Source organism: Dasypus novemcinctus, chromosome 7 (genome assembly GCF_030445035.2).
Source record: "Dasypus novemcinctus isolate mDasNov1 chromosome 7, mDasNov1.1.hap2, whole genome shotgun sequence".
Lineage (NCBI taxonomy): Eukaryota > Metazoa > Chordata > Mammalia > Cingulata > Dasypodidae > Dasypus > Dasypus novemcinctus.
Window position 1 is genome coordinate 87,306,323 of NC_080679.1, and position 20,647 is coordinate 87,326,969.

The 20,647-nt window shown below is 35.8% G+C and overlaps 1 protein-coding gene across 15 annotated transcripts in view; it reads right to left on the minus strand.

Annotated features, from left to right (window-relative positions):
- The window catches only part of SLC4A10 (solute carrier family 4 member 10), a 389,606-nt gene that overhangs the window by 89,928 nt on the left and 279,031 nt on the right, over nt 1-20,647 (minus strand). For all 15 annotated transcript variants that reach the window (XM_058300758.2, XM_012527510.3, XM_058300760.2 and 12 more), the window contains 2 exons: nt 20,255-20,412; nt 17,205-17,292 (listed from right to left, as the gene is read on the minus strand). In XM_058300758.2, the coding sequence (XP_058156741.1) occupies nt 17,205-17,292; nt 20,255-20,412 (246 nt within the window). The remainder of the gene's footprint in view (nt 1-17,204; nt 17,293-20,254; nt 20,413-20,647) is intronic.

Here is a 20,647-nt window from a genome sequence, read left to right on the forward strand (position 1 = left end):
TAAACATAATAGAAATACTGAACACTGCACCCTAAAACAGCAGGATATACATTCTTCTCAAGTGCTCATGGATCTTTCACAGGATAGACCATATGTTGTGTCACAAAGCAGATTTCAATAAATTTTAAAAGATTGAAATTACACAAAGCACTTTCTCTTATCACAATGGAATTAAATCTGGAAATGAACAACAGGAAGAAAAAGAGACAACTCACAAATATATGGGTATTAAAAACATTTTATTAAATAATCAATGGATCAAGAAGAAATTACAAGAAAAACCAATAAATATCTCAAGATGAATGAATATGAGAACACAACATACTGAAACCATAGGATGCAGTAAAGGTAGTGCTGAAAGGGAAATTTATAGCTCTCAAAACTTATATTAAAAAAAAGAAAGAGGTAAAATCAATGACCTAACTACATAACTGGAGGAACTAGAAAAGGAATAGCAAACTATCCCCAAAGCAAGCAGAAGGAATTAAATAATAAAAATCAGAGCAGAAATAAATGAAATTGAGAACAACAGCAACAAAACAACAGAATTAACAAAACCAAACCTGGTTCTTAGAGATCAATAAAATTGACAAATCCTTAGCTAGACAGACAAAGAAAAAAAGAGAGAAGATGCAAATTAATAAAACCAGAAATGAAAATGTGGATCCCACAAAAATATTAATGAAAGAGATCATAAGAGGATACTCTGAACAACTGTATGCTAACAAACTAGACAATGTAGATGAAATGGAAAAATCCTAAGAATGTACAAACAACCTACAATGACCCCAGAAGAAACAGAAGCACTCAACAACCCAGTCACAAGCAAAGAGATTGAAATAGTCATTATAAAACTACCCAAAATGCTTCACTAGTGAATTCTACCAAGAATTCAAAGAGGATTTCGTATCAATCTTACTCAAACTCCTCCAAAAAATTGAGCTGGAAGGAACACTACCAAACTCATACTCTGAAACTAATATCACCCTAATACTAAAGTCAGATAAAGATTTTATGTATAAAGAAAATTACAGACTCTTTTCCCTAATTAATATGGATACAAAAACCATTAATAAGAGAAGCAGATGTGGCTCAAGTGATAGGGCTTTCACCTACCACATGGGAGGACCTGGGTTTGATCCCTGGGGACTCCTGGTAAAAAAGAAGAAAAAGCTAGTGCCCATGCAAGTGAGTCATGCAGCAAGATGATGACACAACAAAAGAGAGACAAAGGGGACAGTCAAGGTGAAGCACAGCAGAGAGCAGGAACTGAGGTGGTGCAATAGACAGGGAACCTCTCTCCACATCAGGGGTACCCACAATCAAATCCTGATGAATCCTAGAGGAAAAATGAGAAGAAAAAAAGAGAAATAGATACAGAAGCTCACACAGCAAATGGACACAGACAGCAAGAACAGCAGGGTGGGAGGAGGGGAAGGGGGAAAATAAATCTTTTAAAAACATTATTAATAAAATACTTGCAATTCAAATCCAAGAACACATTAAAAGAATTATTCATCATGATCAAGTGGTCTTTTTCCAGGCATGCAAGGGTAATTCAACACAAGAAAATAATACTACATTAATAAATCAAAGAAGAAAAATCAGGATTGTGGGGAGATGACATTGGACTAGGCAGGCAAGGCTCAGCTCACTTGCTAAAACAACAGAGAAAGAGCAAAAAGCTGCTCGAGGGACCTGCTTTGGGGGTCAGCAGACCAGGACAGTGCTTCACAACTCCTATGAGGGTGAAGGACAGAGAGACAAAGAAGTCAAAACAAACTGGAGTTACTAAACCTCCCAAGGGCTACCCTCTCCCATCCCCAAGGCATCAAGTGGGTATAAAATCCCAGGATCATCATCCTGCAGCTGGCTGAGAGGGGAGCAGGCATCTTCCTCCCTGTCAGCTGTTACAAAGCAAAAGGAGGGGGAATTGGGGGGTTTTTCTTCAGTGAATTGAGCCTACTTTGACTATCAGCTTTGGCTAGACCAAAACAAAGGAAAATGGAGAGAGATACACATCTGTGGAAAAGTGTGCCAATGAGTGCCATCTACTAGCCGATCTGGAAATTGCATGCAGAAAAACTGCAATTGGGTCTCTCTGTTCCCAAACTTCTAGGAGAAATTCTGCATCCCATTAGTAAGTCCCTGGCATAATTTTGATAACTTAGCTGGGTAATTTAAAAGACTTAGGATAAGATGAACCAAATATCAAAAACGAGCTGTGAAAAAATAATAAAAATAGGCAAGTGAGAGAAATTGGCCATCAGAGTAAATTCGTCAACATATTCAGATGCCCAGACATCAGCAATAAATTACAAGCAATACTAGGAAACAGGAAGAGATGGCCCAGCCAAAGAACAAACCAAATATCCTGAAGAGATTCAGGATTTAAGGCAATTAATCAATGATAATCATGCAACACTCCTAAATCAATTTAAAGAACTGAAAGAAAATATGACAAAAAAGATAAAGGATATTAAGAAGACACTGGGTGAGCATATAGAACAATTTGAAAATCTGCAAAGAAAAGTAACAAACCTTATGGGAATGAAAGACACAATGTATAAGATTAAAAATACATCATAGGGGGGGAGTAGATGTGTCTCAAGCACTTGGGTACCTGCCTCCCACATGGGAGGTCCCAGGTTCGGTTCTCAGTGCCTCCTAAAGAAGATGAGCATACACTACAACAAGCAGACACCACAACCAGCAAGACACGACAACCAGTCAGACAATGCAATGAGCAGACACCACAACAAGCAGATGCTGCAACCAGCAGACAATGCAAAGAGCAGATGCTTCAACCACCACAATTAGCAGATGCTGCAACCAGCAGACACCACAACGAGCAGATGCCACAATGGGCAGATGCCACAACCAGCAGACATATCAACCAGCAAATGACAGGGAACAGAAGTGGTTCAAGTGCTTGGGCACTTGCCTTTCACATGGGAATCCCAGTGCCTCCTAAAGAAGACAAGCAGATGTCACAGCCAGCAGATACCAAAACCAGCAGATGCTGCAACCACCACAACAAGCAGACACCACAACCAGCAGATAATGCAACTAGCAGGGAGCTGAAGTGACTCAACGGTTGGGCATGCACCTCCAACATAGGAGGTCCCGGGTTTGCTTCCTGGTCTTTCCAAAAGAAGATGAGCAGACAACAAGCAGAAGACAAGGGACCCATATTGGGGGGTGGGGCAGGAACTAAAAAAATACATTAGAGGCACATAAGAACAGATTTGAATGTCTTGAAGACAGAATTAGTGATTTTGAGGACAGAGCATCTGAACTGGAAAAGACAGGAGGACAGAAAGAGAGCAGAATGGAAAAAATGGTACAGGGTCTCAGGGAATTGAATGACAATGTGAAATGCAAAAAACATACAAATTATCAGTGTCCCAGAAGGAGAAGAAAATGTAAAAGGGGCAGAAAGAATATTTGAAGAAATAATGACTGAAAATTTTCCTACCCTTCTGAAAGACATTAGTATCCAAGAAGAACAACACACCCAAATCAGAATAAATCCAAATAGACCTACCCTAAGAAGCCTATTATTCAGAATGACAAACATCAGAGAAAAAGAGAAGATACTGAAAGCAGCAAGAGAAAAGCGAAGCATCACATAAAAGGGAACCTCAATAAGATTACATGTTGACCTTTCTTCAAAAACCAAGAAGGAGAGAAGAAATTGGTATGATGCATTTAAGGTACTGAAAGAGAAAAACTGCCAGCCAAGAATTCTGTATCCAGGAAAGCTATCCTTCAAAAATGAAGGGGAGTTTGAAGTCTTCACAGACAAAAATAAAAAAACTGAAAAAATATGTTACCAAAAGACCAGAAATACAAGAGATACTAAACTAAGTGCAGCAGCCTGGAAAAAAAATCAAGGGCAAGAGACTTGGAGAAGAGTTTAGAAATGAAGATTATTATAAAGGGAAAATTAAAGAGTAAAAAAAGAGACAATAGTACAACATGACAACAGAAAGCCAAATATCAAAATGGATGAAGTAACATCCTTTACAGTTTTAACATTTGAATGTTAGTGGCTTGAACTTCCCAGTCAAAAACATAGATTGATAGAAAGGATTAAAAAAATATGAGCTGTCTATATGTTGTCTACAAGAGACTCACCTCAGACATAAGGAAACAATCAGGTTAAAAGTAAAAGGTTGGAAAAAGGTATTCCATGCAAATAGTAACAAAAAAGAGCTGGAGTAGCAAACAATACTATTATCAGAAAAAAATAGATTTTAGTGTAAAATTGTTATAAGGGATGAGGAAGGTCATTATATGTTAATAAAAGGGGGAATTCAAGAAGAAGAAATGACTATTCTAAATATTTACGCACCTAACCTGAATGTCCCAAGATACGTAAGACACAAACTGGCAAAGTGGAAGGGAGAAATAGATATCTCTACAATAATAGTTGGAGACTTCAGTACACCACTCTCGATATCGAATAGAACATCTGGACATGGGATAAATGAAGAAACAGAGATCTTGAATAACATGACAAAATAACTAGACCCAGCAGAATTCTATAGAGAATTGCACCCCAAACAACAGTATAAGCATTCTTTTCAAGTGCTCATGGATCCTTCTCCAAGATAAATGATATGTTGGGTCACAAGACAAGTCTTAATAAATTTTAAAAGATTGAAAGTATATAAAACACTTTCTCTAATCATAACAGAGTGAAGCTGGAAATCAGTAATGGATGGAAAAAGGCAAAATTCATAAATATATGGAGATTAAACAATACACTCTTAAATAATCAATGGGTCAAAGAAGAAATTGCAAGAGAATTCAGCAAATTTCTTGAGATGAATGTAAATGAGAACACAACGTATCAAAATCTATGGTACAATACGAAGGCAGTGCTGAGGGAAATTTATAGCCCTCAATGCTTACATTAAAAAAGAAAGAGCTAAAATTGATGCTCTAACTGCACACCTAAAATAATTAGAAAAAGAACAGCAAACTAATCTCAAACAAACCTGAAGAAAAGAAATGGTAAAGATCAGAGGAGAAATAAATGAAATAAAAAACAAAAAATCAATAGAGAGAATCAACAAAACCAAAAGTTGGTTCTTTGAGATCAACAAAATCAACAAACCCTTAGCTAGACTGAAAAAGAAAAAAAGAGAGAAGGCAAAAGTACATAAAATCAGAAATAAGAGGGTGGACATTATCACTGGCTCCACAGAAATGAGAGCACTCATAAGAGGATACTATGAATAACTGCATGCCAAAAAACTAGAAAATGTAGAGGACATGAACAAATTCCTGGAAACATATGAACCACCTACACTAACCCTAAAAGAAGTAGAAGACTTCAACAAACTAATTACAAGTGGAGATTGAAATAGTCATCACAAGATGCAAAGCCTGAGACCAGATGGCATCACAGGTGAATCTTATCGATCAATCAAAGACAACCTAATACCCATCTTGCTCAAGCTCTTCCAAAAAATTGAACAGGAAAGAATGCTACCAAACTCATTCTTTGAAGCCAATATCACCCTAATGCCAAAACCAGATAAAGATATTACAAAAAAAAAAAAAAAAAAAAAAGGAAGAAAGAAAGAAAAGTTACAGAGCAATAACTCTAATGAATATAAATGCAAAAATCCTCAACAAAATACTTGCAAACTAAATCCAAAAGCATTAAAAGAATTATACACCATGATCAAGTGGGTTTTATGCAAGGTATGCAAGGTTGGTTCAACACAAGAACATCATTTAGTATAATAAACCACACTGATAAATTGAAGAAGAAAAATCATATGATCCTCTCTATTGACGCAGAAAAGGCATTTGACAAAACATAGCACCATTTCTTGATAAAAACATTCGAAAAGATAGGAGTAAAAGAAATATTTCTCAATATGGTAAAGTGCATATTTGAAAAACCTACAGCTAGCATTGTACTCAATGGTGAAAGAGTGAAAGCTTTCCCACTGAGAACAGGAACAAGACAAGGATGCCCACTGTCACCATTATTATTTAATATTGCACTAGAAATTCTAGATAAAGAATTAAAAGGCACCCAAATAGGAAAGAAAGAATTAAAACCTTCACTATTCACTGTTGACATGATCCTATATCTGGAAAATCCTGAAAAATCTACAACAAAGCTACTAGAATTAATAGACAAGTTCATCAAAGTGGTTGGATACAAGCTAATATGCAAAAAATCAATGGAATTTCTATACACTACTGCTATGCAATCTGAAGAGGAATTTTAAAAATTCATTTATAGTAGTGACTAAAACAATCAAATATAGGAATAAACTATATTTAATAATAGGAATAAACTTAATAAACTCAAATAATAGGAATAAACTTAATAAACTCAAATAATAGGAATAAACTTAACCAAAGACATAAAGGACCTGTACTCAGAAAACTGCAAAACATTTCTAAAAGAAACTGAAGAAGACTTAAATAAGTGGAAGTACAGTCCATATTCAATAATTGGAAGACTAAACATCGTTAAGATGGCAATTCTAAACTTCCAGACTCTAGCTCTGTGACCCTCCTCAGTTTGCTTAATTCATGTCAGTGAGGCCATGTAATATTTGTCCTTCAGTGCCTGGCTTGCTTCACTAAACATAAGGTCCTCAAGATACATCCATGTTGTCATGTGTGTTAATACTGTATTCCTTCTTACATCTGAGTAATAGTCCATATATATATATGTATATATATACACACACACCACCGTTTGTTTATCCATTCATTTGTTGATGGGCATTCGGGTTGATTCCAACTTTTGGCAATAGTGAACAACGCCGCTATGAACATTGGTGTGCATATATATGTTCGTGGCCTTTCTTTTAGTTCTCCTGGGTATATACCCAGCAGTGGAATTGCTGGATCATATGGCAGTTCTATAGTTAGTTTTCTTTTTTTTTTTTTTTAAGATTTATTTATTTATTTCTCTCCCCTCCCCCCACCCCCCCAGTTGTCTGCTCTCTGTGTCCATTCACTGTGTGTTCTTCTGTGACCGCTTCTATCCTTATCAGCAGCACCATGAATCTATGTTTCTTTTTGTTGCATCATCTTGTTGTGTTAGCTCTCCCTGTGTGACAGGGAGAGCTACACTTTCTTTTGCGCTGGGCAGCTCTCCTTACAGGGCGCACTCCTTGCGCACGGGGCTCCCCTACGCAGGGGACACCCCTGCATGGCAGGGCACTCCTTGTGTGCATCAGCACTGTGCATGGGCCAACTCCACATGGGTCAAGGAGGCCCAGGGTTTGAACCGCAGACCTCCCATGTGGTAGGCAGTCGCCCTATCCATTGGGTCAAGTCCACTTCCCTATAGTTAGTTTTCTAAGGAACCACCATACTATCCTCTACAATGGTTGCAACATTTTTGATTTGCATTTCCCTAATAGCTAGTGATGCTGAGCATCTTTCCATGTACTTTTTGGTCATTTGTATTTCTTCTTTGGAGAAATGTCTATTCAAATCACTTTCCCATTTTAAAAATGGGTTGTCTTTTTATTTTTGAGGTGTAGGATTTCTTTATATATGCTGGATATTAGGCCCCTATCAGATCAAGGTTACCAAATATTTTTTCCCATTGAGCAGGCTGCCTTTTCACTTTCTTGACAAACTCCTTTGAAGTGCAAAAGTTTTTAATTTTGTAGCGGTTCCCTTTTTCTATTTTTTCTTTCCTTGCTCATGCTTTGGGTGGAATGTTCATGAAACCATTTCCTATTACAAGATCCTGAAGATGCTTCCCTATGTTATCTCCAAGGTCTTTATGGTCTTGGCTCCTATATTTAGATCTTTGATATATCTTGAGTTAATTTTTATATAAGGTGGTGTGAGATGGTGTTCCTCTCTCTCATTCTTTTGGATATGAATATACAGTTCTCCAAACACCATTTGCTGAAGAGGCCATTCTCTCCCAGTTGAATGGGCTTGGTGGCCTTGTCAAGTATCAGATGACTGTATATGTGAGGATCTATATCAGAATTCTCAGTTTGATTCCATTGGTCAGTATGTCTATCCTTGTGCCAATACCATGCAGTTTTGACCACTGTAGCTTTGTAGTTTGTTTTAAAGTCAGGTAATGTGATTCCTCTGATTTCAATTTTCTTTTTCAATGTCTTTGGCTATTCAGGGCTTATTGACCTTCCAAATAAATTTCATAGCTTTTCCAAACCAGTAAAAAATGCTGTGGAGATTTTTAATGGGAATGCATTAAATCTGTAGATCAGTCTGCATAGGATAGACATCTTAATGATGTTTACTCTTCTTATCCATGAACAGGGAAGAATCATTGATGCAGGGTGTCAGTGACAGGAGGTACATGGGAGGAAGCTCACTTGGGCATACATATAAGGCATATAAATGTGTTCAAGTGTTCATGGAGCATTGTCATGGTGGGTGGAGAGTCACACAATAACAGAAAGAGTATCCAATTCCTATCCTAGGGAACTCTGTGACACTCTATAATAGAACAGCAAGAATCCCGAGTACAGGGACAATGACTAGTGAAGAAGGATGGTCCAGTGACAGACCCTTGATATTGATGACGTGCTTATGAACCTTTATATATTCTTGAAATTGAAACTTAGTATTATAGGGTTTCTAAAAGTTACTTCCTGATAGCCTCCTTGCTGCTCAAATGTGGCCTCTCTCTAAACCAAACTCAGCATATAAATGCATTGCCTTCCCCCCAGCATGGGACATGATTCCTGGAGATGAGCCTCCTTGGCACTGAGGGATTACTGCCAAGTCCAACTAGCAATGCAACTGGAAAAAGACCTTGACCAAAAAGGGGAAAGAGTAAAGACAAATGAGTTTATTTGGTTAAGAGATTACAAAGGGAGTCTGGAGATCATTCTAGAGGTTATACTTATGCACATCTCAGCAGGATCTCATTGATTACCAGAGTAGATATTACCCCAAATAGCAGGACTCCGGAGGGTTCTGGAGACATCCAGACACTATAATTAGGGCAGATAGCTCAGGAGTTAGGTGCCTTGCCAGTGGGCCCTACTTTGGAATTTATGCTCCCCAGTGTGACAGAGTTGGACTCAGTTGTGCTTTCCCTATACAAGACTCCTCTGTCCTTCTATTTGAACCTATAATTAGTACTAGAGTTGGTAGGTATACATCCAAGAGACAAATCTTTGGGCTGTCCATGTGCCAGTGGGCCCTGAATCTCAACGGAGTTGCAACACCTCTCCAGTTCATTGATCTCACCCAGGACAACTAACAAGGAGGTGATGATGGACAATCACCATACCAAGAAACAGACACAGTCTACAATTGCAAGCAAGAGAGTCCCATCCATCAGCCCTTTGGGATCAAAGGCCCCTCTCAGTTAGAGGGGGAGTGGACATCACCATCCCAGAATCCTCAGAATTGGGGAACAAACTATGGACTAAAATAGACTTACTGGTATTCTACTATACTCACTGTGATTCTAGCAATGGAAAATAATGTATTGTTGATGTGGAGGCAGTGGGCACTGGAGGTTCTGAGAGCAGTGAGATGGAAAAACAGGTGTAGGGAGCAAGGTATAAATGAATCCCCTATATTTTTTATGTAAAATTTATGTAATTGAAGTATCAAAAAAAATCAATAAAACAAGAGTCTGTATTAAAAAAATAAAGCATATTACTCAGCTACAATGGTGAAAAAAGAAAGTCGATTCTACTAAAACTGACTTACAATTTCAATGCAATCCCAATAGTCTTTTTTGCAGAAATGGTAAAGTCTGTTATCAAATTTATTTGCAAGAGTAAGGGGCCCTGAATAACCAAAAATGTCTTTAAAAAGAAGAATGAAATTGGAGGACTCTCACTTCTGAACTTAAAGCATATTACTTAGCTACAATGGTAGAGACAATGTGGAACTGGCCTAAAGGACAGACAGAATGACCAATGGAAGTGAATCAAGGACTCAGAAATTGAACTCACATCTATAGTCAAATGATTTCTGACAAGGCTGTTAAGCCCACCCAGCTGTGCCAGAAAAGTCTATTCAACAAATGATGCCGGGAAAACTGGATAGCCATATCCAAAAGAAAGAAAGAAGATCTCTATCTCACACCTTTTACACAAATTAACTGAAAACAGATTAAGTATAAAAACAACAACCATAAAACTCATAGATGAAAATGTAGGAAAACATCTTTAAGATCCTGTGGTAGGTGGCAGTTTCTTAAATCCTATGCCCAAAGTACGAACAACAAAAGAAAAAAATAAAAAATGGGACCTCCTCAAAATTCAACACTTTTGCTCCTCAAAGGACTTTGTTGAAAGGGTAAAAAGGCAGCCAACTCAATGGTAGAAAATATTTGGCAATCTTATATCTGATAAGGGTTTACTATCCATAACATATACAACTCAACAATAAAAGAACAAAGTATCCTACTTAAAAATGGGCAAAATTTGAAAAGACAACCGTCCAAAGAAGAAATACGAAAGGTGAAGAAAATGTTCAACATCACTAGTGATTACGGAAATGCAAACCAAAACAACAATGAGATATCATTTCACATCTATTAGACTGGCTGCTTTTAAAAAGTTGGAAAACTGTAAATGTTGGAGAGTATGTGGAGAGACAGGAATGCTTATTCACTGTTGGTAGAAATGTGGAATGGTACAGCCAGTGTGGAGGGCTGTGTGGCAGTTCCTAAGGAATTGGAATATAGGCTTACCATGGGACCTGGCAATAGCATTGCTAGATATATAACCAGAAGAACTGAGAGCAGTGACACGAATAGACATCTATACACCAACGTTCATTGCAGCATTTCATGATAGTCAAAAGTTGAAAACAACCCAGGTGTCCATCAGGTATCCATCAGTGGATGAATGGATAAAATTGTGGAGTATATGATGGAGTATATGATGGAATATTAGGCAGTGGTAAGAAGAAATGAAGTCATGAAACATATGACAACATGGATGACCTGGAGGACATAATGTCGAATGAAGCAAACCAGACACAAAAGGACAAATACTGTATGATTGCCCTATTATGAACTATATTTTATGAAACATAAATATATTTTATGAAATTTGACTATGGGTAGAATTGCATATATAAGACTGTTTTTCTTTGAAGCTGAACAAATGTAAATTAACACTACAAAATGTTAATGAGATAAAAAACAAACATTATACTAAGTGAAGATCAGACACAGACTACTACATATTGTATGACTCCATTTATATGAAATGTAAATATAAATCAATTTATAAAGATGAAATGAGATTAGTGGTTATGTAGGTCTGAGGAAAGAATGATAAGGGATGTGGATTCTCTCTTTTTGGAATGATGAAATTGTTTTAAAATTTTTGAGATGATGAATTACAACATTGTGATTATACTAAAAGCCACTGATTATACACTTTGGCTAGAATAGCCAGAAGCAGAGATATGTACAGTGGGGGAGCATAGAGAGGTTGAAAGGTGAGGAATTATTATTTTGAAATAATGAAAATACTCTAATAATGATTGAAGTGATGAATGCACAACTATGTGATTATACTACTTACCATTGATTGTACACTTTGGATGAATTGTATGTTTTATTAATATGTATCACTAAAATTGATTTGTTTTAAAAAAATGGATAGAGTTGATGGTAACACATTATAATAAGTATAACTAATGCAGTTGGTTTATAAATGGGATTGTGGCTGAAAGGGGTAGTCAAGGATTGTAAATGTCAATTAAAAGAAAACTAGAGAATAATCTAGAAACTAGATAACACATTGAATCCAGAGGTGGATGAGGATTGTGGTTAATAGTACAAATACAAGAATGCTCTCCTATGAACTTTAACAAATGTACATCACTATTATAAGGTGGTGATAATATAGTGATGCATAGAAAAATACAATCAGTGTTATTTATGGACTATAGTTAACAGCAATATTGTAATTGTTTTCCATCAATTTCAAATAATGTACTATATCAACACTTAGGGTCAATAAACGGGGGGTATGGGATTTTTTTCTTTTGGACTAGGGAAGACATTCAAAGGTTTACTGAGGTGATGATTGCAAAACTCTGTGATGAAAATGAGAGCCATGGAGAGTACACTTTGGACAGAAAGTACAAGGCATGAGACTGTATAACACAGTAAATGATGTAGTGGAAGATAAACTGTGGTTAACCATACAAATTATGTTAGTGTTCTCTCATGAACTACAACAAATATATAATACTGATAGATAGTGTTAATAATGACTGTATGAAAAAATATGACAAATGTACTCTATGGACCATAGTTAGTGGTAATAGTCTGATGATGTTCTTTCCTAATCTGTAACAAATGTTCCACAATAATGGAAGGTGTTAGTGGAGGGGTGATGTATTGGGATTCTGCTCAGTATGCATGGTTGTTTTATAAGCTCTTCTCTAATAAAAAATTAAAAGTGGGCAAGAGACTTGAACAGACATCTAAGAATATATACAAGTGGCCAGAAAGCACAAGGAAAGATGCTCAACATCATTTGCCATCAGGGAAATGCAAATCAAAGCCACAATGAGATACCATTTCACACCCACTAGAATGGCTGCTATTAAAAAAAATTGAAAATAACAAGTGTTGAAGAGAATGCAGAGAACCAGGATCACTCATTCATTGCTGGTGGCAATGTAAAATGGTGCCGTAGAATACAGATAGGTGATTCCTCAAAAGTTAAGTATAAAACTTCCATATGATCCAGCAATCCCAAAAGAATTGAAAGCAGAGACTCAAACAATTATTTGCACACCGATGTTCATAGCAGCATTATTCACAATTGCCAAAAGATGGAAGCAACTCAAGTGTCCATCCAACCAATGAATGGATAAATAAAATGTGGTATGAACTTACAAGGGAATATTATTCAGCCATAAACAGTAATGAAGTTAAAATACGTGAGACAATATGAATGAATCTTAAAGATATCATGTTGAGTGAAATAAGGCAGACAAAAAAGAACAAGTATTTTAGAATCTCACTGATTTGAAATAATCAGAATAAGCATACTAATAAAGTCCAAATTGAGAATATACGTTACCAGGGAATAGGTGGGGAATGGGAAATTAAGAGAATGGAAAATTAAGGCTTAAAATGTATAGGAGTCCTTTTTGGAATGTTTTGGTAACTGATGGTGGGATGGCAGCACAACACTATGGCTGTTGTCAGTACTGACATTTTTAGGATGATTAAAAGGGGGAAATGTTAGACTGTATATAAGGTATCAGAATTTTTTTTTAATCCATGGAACTACACTACATGAACAGTGAACCATAAGTTAAACCACGGACTTTAATTAATAGTACAACTATAAAAATGTGCAAACAACAATTTTAAGAAATATTCCACACCAATGCCACATGTTGTTGGTGGGGTGTTGTATGGGAATCCTTATGCATGATTTCTCTGTTAATCCACAGCTTCTCTAATAGAGAGAAAAACAGAAAGGAAAGACATCACCCATCAAAAATAATAGTAATTATAATTAGATCTGACTATTCAGTACAAGGGAAAAATTATAACTAGAAAGAAACAAGATACCAGATTGTCTACATATTAAAAGAATTGACAGATACTTTTAAAAGAATTATTAAGAAAGCTTATCATATTCTAAAAGAAAATACAAAGATCATTTACATTTCTATCTGCTAACAATAGCCAGAAAATATAAAATATAAATTATTATTTTAACAAAATATAAGGTATCTGGGAATAAAGCTTATCAAATGTTTGAGGAATGTATAACACTTCTTTCTCTTCTTCTCATCCCACATCCAATTAGTAAGCAGAGCTTAGACACTGTACCAGTGAGTACTCCAGTGTTTAGATTTAAGGAAGGTGAAGCAGAACCAGAACAGGAGACTGAGAAGCGACAGCGAGGAATTAGGAGGGAAGTCCTGCTAATGTGTGTGTGTGTATGAGTGTGTGTGTTTTCAAATCTGTTTGTACTATTCTCAGACTTTTAGTTTTCCATCTATTTCTTAGAATAAGCTTATCAAGTTCCTGAATAAATCCTGTTTGGATTTTAATTTGAATTGCATAGATGCTTCTCTCACCACCACTGTTTACCTAGATTATTTGAATACCTTCTTACGTGGTCTCTTGCTTGGCCCCTTGCTGCTCCATAGTATATTCAGAACCAAACAGCCAACAGATCCTTCTAAGTAGGAAGTCAGGTTATGTGATTTCTCTACTCAAAACTTTCCATTTGCTTCTCAATTCACTGGCAGTCCTTAGAAAACCAACGAATACCCAACACAGACTGGTCCCATTACCTTTCTGAACTCATCCCCTACTGCTCTCTCTCTCTCTCTCTTGCTTACTTCTCTCTAGCGACAATGTCCTCTTTGCTGGTCCCTACCTATTCTGGGCATAGTCTCATCTCAAAGCCTTTGCGCTTGATTATCCTTCGGCTTGAAAAGTTCTTCCCTGGGATATCCGCATAGCTTACTCCTTTCCTTCAGGTTCTTTGCTGAAAAGTCTTCTAAATAAGTTCTCCTCTGACAACCTTATTGCAATGTGACCCCTTTCTTCCCTCCCTGCTTTCATTGTTTCCTCTATAGCACTTATTATGTCACACATCTTATTTAATTGTTACTCTGTCTTCCCACTAGACTGTCAGCTCAATGAAAGAAAGGGTTTTTGTCCAGTTTGTTCACTACTGTATCCCAAACATCTGTAAGAGTCCAGGATAAATAGTTCACATTCAATAAATATTATTTAAATGAATTAATGAACAACAAAGTAAGGGAGTGACTTGCCCTAATAGAGATTAAGAATCATTACAAAGCTACGTTAATTAATATAATGTGACATTGCCACATAGATGTATGATTTTTTGAAAAGCATTGTTTCTGATGAGTGAATAAATGATCGACTAATCAATAAATGGTTCTAAGCCAACTGGTTAGCTATATAAAAAATGAAATTGTATCTCTATCCATATCCCACACAAAAAGCAATTCCAGGTGCATTTAAAATTTATGTATGAAAGATAAAGTATAAAACTAATTGAACATAATATAGAAGGATATCTTTTTTACTTCAAGGGAAGCAATAAAACTAATCTCAGAGATTGTGCATCAAAACAAAGCACCCCCAAAATTAGTTGTTCTTCATGGAAAACGAAGAAGAAGGGTGTTTAGGTAATGTCAAATGCCAATGAAAGATAAAGTGAAGTGAGTACTGAATATATATTTTGTGAATGGTGGCTTACTGAGAGAAGTTTCAGGAGCATGATAGTAGCAAAAATTGTACCACAATATGTTAACGGGTGAATGAAGGCTAAGATAGGGCCACGTAGAGACTGCTCTTTCAAAGCAACTGAGATTTAAATTCAACTAACACTTTTTAAATGGTAGTTTCTATGCTAAGCAGTTATGGATTTTTAAAAAAGATTTATTTATTTATTCCCTCTCCTGCCCCCCATTGTTTGCACCTGTTGTCTGCTCATCTTCTTTTTCAGGAGTCACTGGGAACTGAACCAGGACCTCCCATGTGGGAGGGAGGCACCCAATCACTTGAGCCACCTCCATTCTCTGCTTGTTGTGCCCTTCGTTGTGTTTTCCTTGTTGCATCATCTTTTTGCATCAGCTCGCCATCTTGCTTAACCTCTTTAGGAAGCACTGGGAACCAAACCCGGGACCTCCCATGTGGTAGGCGGGCACCCAACTGCTTGAGCCACATCTGCTTCTCATAATGAATTTTTTTTTAAGGATAGGGGAGACATGGACATTTATTTTACAGACATTTCTTAAGCAGATACAGTGTGCTGAGAACGTTTGCTGGTTGAACAGAAAGTGCCAGTGGTGACTTAAAATCTAGGAAATATTTAAACTGTTATCTCAAAATCCAGAACAGGAGAGAGAAAAATCATTGCCACTCTTTTCCATAAATTCTTTGTTTCTGTTTTCATAAAACTATTTATGTTAATATATAATGGATTTATGATTATTTTTAAAAGAAGTAATAACTACATATTTTAGGTCTCAGTTTTAATTTCTATTGTGGTAAATATTGATACATGTTACATAATCAACAGCTCTTTGGAGTACTTAATAATATTTAAAAATGTAAAGGAAAATATACATCTCTAGCAGTGCCAATAAATACAACCATAAGATAAGATTGCTCTCTAGTAATGCTCAACAGAAGGGAAAACAGAGTATTAGATTGATTCAAGATAGGATGTTGGTAGGATGATTAGCACAATCGGTCATTCAGTTGAAAAACAACTTTTATTGAACCCATACATAGGGTTAGACATTGTGTTAGTCTGAAAATACAAAGAAAATGACAGACTACCCACAAAGGAATTCCAAGTAAAGAATGGAGAAAGACAAACATTTATCTGAACATTGGTAAATGACTTTGCCAGGGCACAAAAACAAATATAATGTGGTAATTGCTCTCATGGAACTTACAGTTTAATAATGCAATCCAATTCACCATTTTCTCAACCAAAGTAAGCTCTACGAATCAATACACTAAATTTTGTTCTTAATGAGTATAATTATTTAATAGCCTTCAAAGCAATTATATAAGCAGAACAATTCTCCACCAGGGCTTTAAAACAATAAAAGAACAACTTTTTTCTTTCTAAAATGTTCTTTGATGTTATTTTAATAATAACAGAACTAACTTTCTGGTTGCATTTGTGCTCCCCTATTCCACTGCCAACAAAAGTTACAAATTGCCCTAAAGCTAAGTTCCAAATTTTCAAATCTAAAGCATTCATATCTGGGTCCCAGGTTTAAAAAATGTACATTCAGGCAATTGTAAAGAGAGATAATAGGTTTTACAACGGCATTTTGGTGTGATATATATTATTCAAATAAATTGCAATTGTTTTTCTTTAGGCTTTAAAACCATTTTGCTCCAAACAAGCTTTGATATAAACAAATGGTGCTCACTTTGGCAGCACTACACTAACAGGGGAATGTCCATGAATACATTCCAAATATCACTAAACAACAAAAGTTCTTTAGAATATAGTGTTTTAAAATATATTTGAGTGTGAATTTATTACTCTTTGGAACAAAATTTTCCAAGGAAAATTTTAGTGTGGAAGCCTGGGAAAATGGGATTTGATACAGCAAAATCTGATTCACAGCAAATTATCATGAATACAGGACCTCCAAAAGTTTGGTGTGTCTAGTGGGAGAAAATGTTTCCAATGAAGTCGAATAAATACCTCATCTGTCATTAAGGTTGCAATGGATCTGCCAATTTCATGGTACTGTTGGCCCTTTCCAAGGGGTCCCAGAAGAATAAACAAAAATCTGTAATTAAGAAGAAAAAAAAGAGAAATGTTTCAAATTAGAAATATAAAAATAATTTTAGTACTACAGAATCATTTATATTTAAGGAACTGCTGAAGACAGGGAATTTGATGTGAAATACTTCCTTAGTTTTTCATCACTTACTATTGTTTTGAAACATTTTATAATTACTGACTCTTATTGCTTAAGATCCTTACACAATAGGAATACATGATTATTTTTATCTCAGTGTTTCTTCATTAGTTACCCTGTGAACCTACACAGTTGTTGGTAACTGCAGATCTATGATCCTTAGAAAATGAAGGTGGGCCAAAGGAAAATCTAATCAAACCCTTCTGAAAAGAAACGAAGAGAACTCACTAATATGTAAAATGGAGAATTAGGTAGAAGGGAAAATAAGGTAATATAGGGTCAACAAAACAGGTATATATGAAATTTATAGTCATAGAAAAAATGATAAAAGAATCAAAGATCAGTTAGGCAGAAAAATTGGGAATTAATGATCTATAATTTCAAAGCTTGAGGAATAAAAATACCAGCTTCATCGTAATACTCCATCTAAATTATGATGAAAGTCTGGCAAACTCATATCACAACCGGTGTTTTCAAAGAAATCAACACGTGCCCTAACTTGAAGGCCTGGTAATTGTCCTGTCTTTGTAAAGGTCAATACTTCAGGGAAATTGTGAAAATTAAAGAATGTCCTATTATCCTTCAATATAATTCTATGGTGTTAATTTGTTAACTGGCATATGCTTTTAAGTATTAAGTCTGATGGCTTTATAAGGTAGAATGAAATTGGTATTAAATGTACCTTTTATTTAGTTTTACACTTTAGAGCTTCTACATGCTTTTATATGAAGCATGTACAGTCTTAGAGGGTCTGACATTAATTTTTCTGTTAATTGTAACTGAATCCAAGTCCATTTCTGCTGTATAACTATGTCCACCATACATTCAAAACAGGAAGAACTGAATGTGGTAGCAGGTGCTTCATCAACTGTAATACTTTTAAGGAATTTTCCTAACCTATGTATTTCTTGCTATTTTTCAGGCTTCCATTCCGTAGGTTATTTGCAAAGTTCTAAAAGATTTTCTGACATTTCTATGTGTTGCTGTTATAGTAATGGTATGCCCTTTGTTCTTCTAAGAAAGGATAATTAAGAACCCTGAATGGCTTCCTTTATTCTAGTTGCCTAACTAATCTCACACTTTTCACCTTTCCTAAATAACTAGTCTGGTCTTCTGAATCTCTCCTCATGAAGTGGCTCCACAGTACCCAGAATTTTTCCTCCACTGTTTTCTACATGTATTTTTCTTTATCAGTGTGAAATGAGGTCCTCTAAATCTGATAAGGTTTCAAAATGAGGGTATATACCACCATTATGGCTTTTCTCTAGGGAATTATGCTTTTCTTCCCTTTGATATATAGGAACTTATCATTGTCACAAATAACCATAATTTACTTGGAGTTTACCTCATGCCTTTACTTAGAAGACTGAAAAGGAATTTAAAAGTCTGCCAAAATAATTCTTTTACACGTAGTAAGTTTGACATCTTAAATCTGAATCCCAGATTACCAGAAGCTCTGAATAAGTCATAGGTTATACGTAGAAAAAAATCAGCTTAACACACAGTCAGATGCAACTTTAATGGGCTCTGCTCATTGCTCATCCTTCCCCTTTTAAAATAAAATTTGTTACGTTTCTTAGTAGCCTCAAACAGAATAAGCATAAACTTCTTTCTATAACATGAATGGTAACCAGATTTCTGGCTCAAGCTGCAGTGGCAGGCACAGGTACTGGAACACTGAATATCCCTCCCAGTTAGCTGAGCTCTGTAAAATGAGGTCTCTCCTGCCTGCATCATTCTGTATTTTGGGACTATCATATCCATAATGAAAGCATGAAGTGATATAATCTGCTATGGTTTTAGTTCAGGTAAAAGGTCCATGAAAAAAATATTCCACAAACCCAATTGCCACAGCACCTGGATTCCTCATCATTTGAACTCGGCTAAGCCATTCAGTGTTTGGAAGAGAAAGCATATTAGCACCATCTGAAAGCTGTAACAGCAAGCAAAGGGCAGCAGTCAGTGGGAAATGGGACACTCGACAGATAGGTTTTGCTGTGGGAACAGGACCAGAGTGAAAGCTGTATGTATTTAAGAATTATATCTGATGATGACAAAATGGGAGAAACAAGGTCCCCTGGGTGAATTGCTAGGAACCTAAAGCACCAAAGCTAGTATTCTTTTTTTCCTAACAATTTTGCCCATGGGCAGCCTTGTATCTATAAAATAGAGATAAATGATAACACAGTTTAATTCATATTATCCATAAGTTATTAGTTTTTTATGTATAGTTAAAGGTAAAACAAATCCAGTTAATTAAATTAAATTTCTACTTTTGACTCAGATTCGACCACACTACCATAATGCTACTACCAGTCACCTGCAGACCCCCTGTGGTATGTGGGAGGCAGTTTGTGTCTAGGATTGAAACATAAAGGCAAAATTTATACTGCAGTGCCTATACTAATAGAGGCTGTATTTTGGATGCCTACTCATCTAAGCATAAGCCAGGCCTTGGAAACTTTGATCTTTTTTGAGTTTGACCACATCTATATACAAGATCCTATATAGCACACACTGTGATACAATCTTTGAGAAAATTCCAACATTTAATTAATTTGTTTTTACCAAAATATAAACAAAGGATTTATGTGATGATGTAGATGAAGATACCCAGAGATGAGGTTTGAAGTTTGAGAAGAAATAGAAAAATAGAGTAATTTTAAAGCATTTTCCCTCCTCCAAAAACAAAGAGAAACAATAGTACAATGGATTACACATTCGTTCCTAGATAAAACTCTTAGAGGAAATTACATTTAATTCCTCATTATTTTTGTCCTCAAAAATGGTGGAAGAAAAAATGTGAAAAACGCTCTTATATAATTTTTACCTGGTTGGAATTGGAACTTCAGCCAGTCCTTGAAGCAATACAGCTGGAGACAACCTGACAAATGCAACTACAGTTCTGTCCAAGAACTCCAGTTCCCCAACTAAGATGTTTGAAGCTTCAGCACCTGGAGGAATCTTTTTCATAAAATGCAGATCAACCTGAATGCATCACAAATTAAACAATAAGTCAAAATTGGAATATTAGTAAGTCATATTCTAGAACAGAGTCACAGATTGTAATTCATCAATAAACATACTTTAAATAAAAACAGTTAATATTTTTGAAAGAATCATCTTCAGCATCAGGAATTTTAAAATTTTAGGGGAGGAAAGTATATACACTCAATTAAATGAATATGTTTTAACCATAATTTAATTTGCATTTACCTACAGA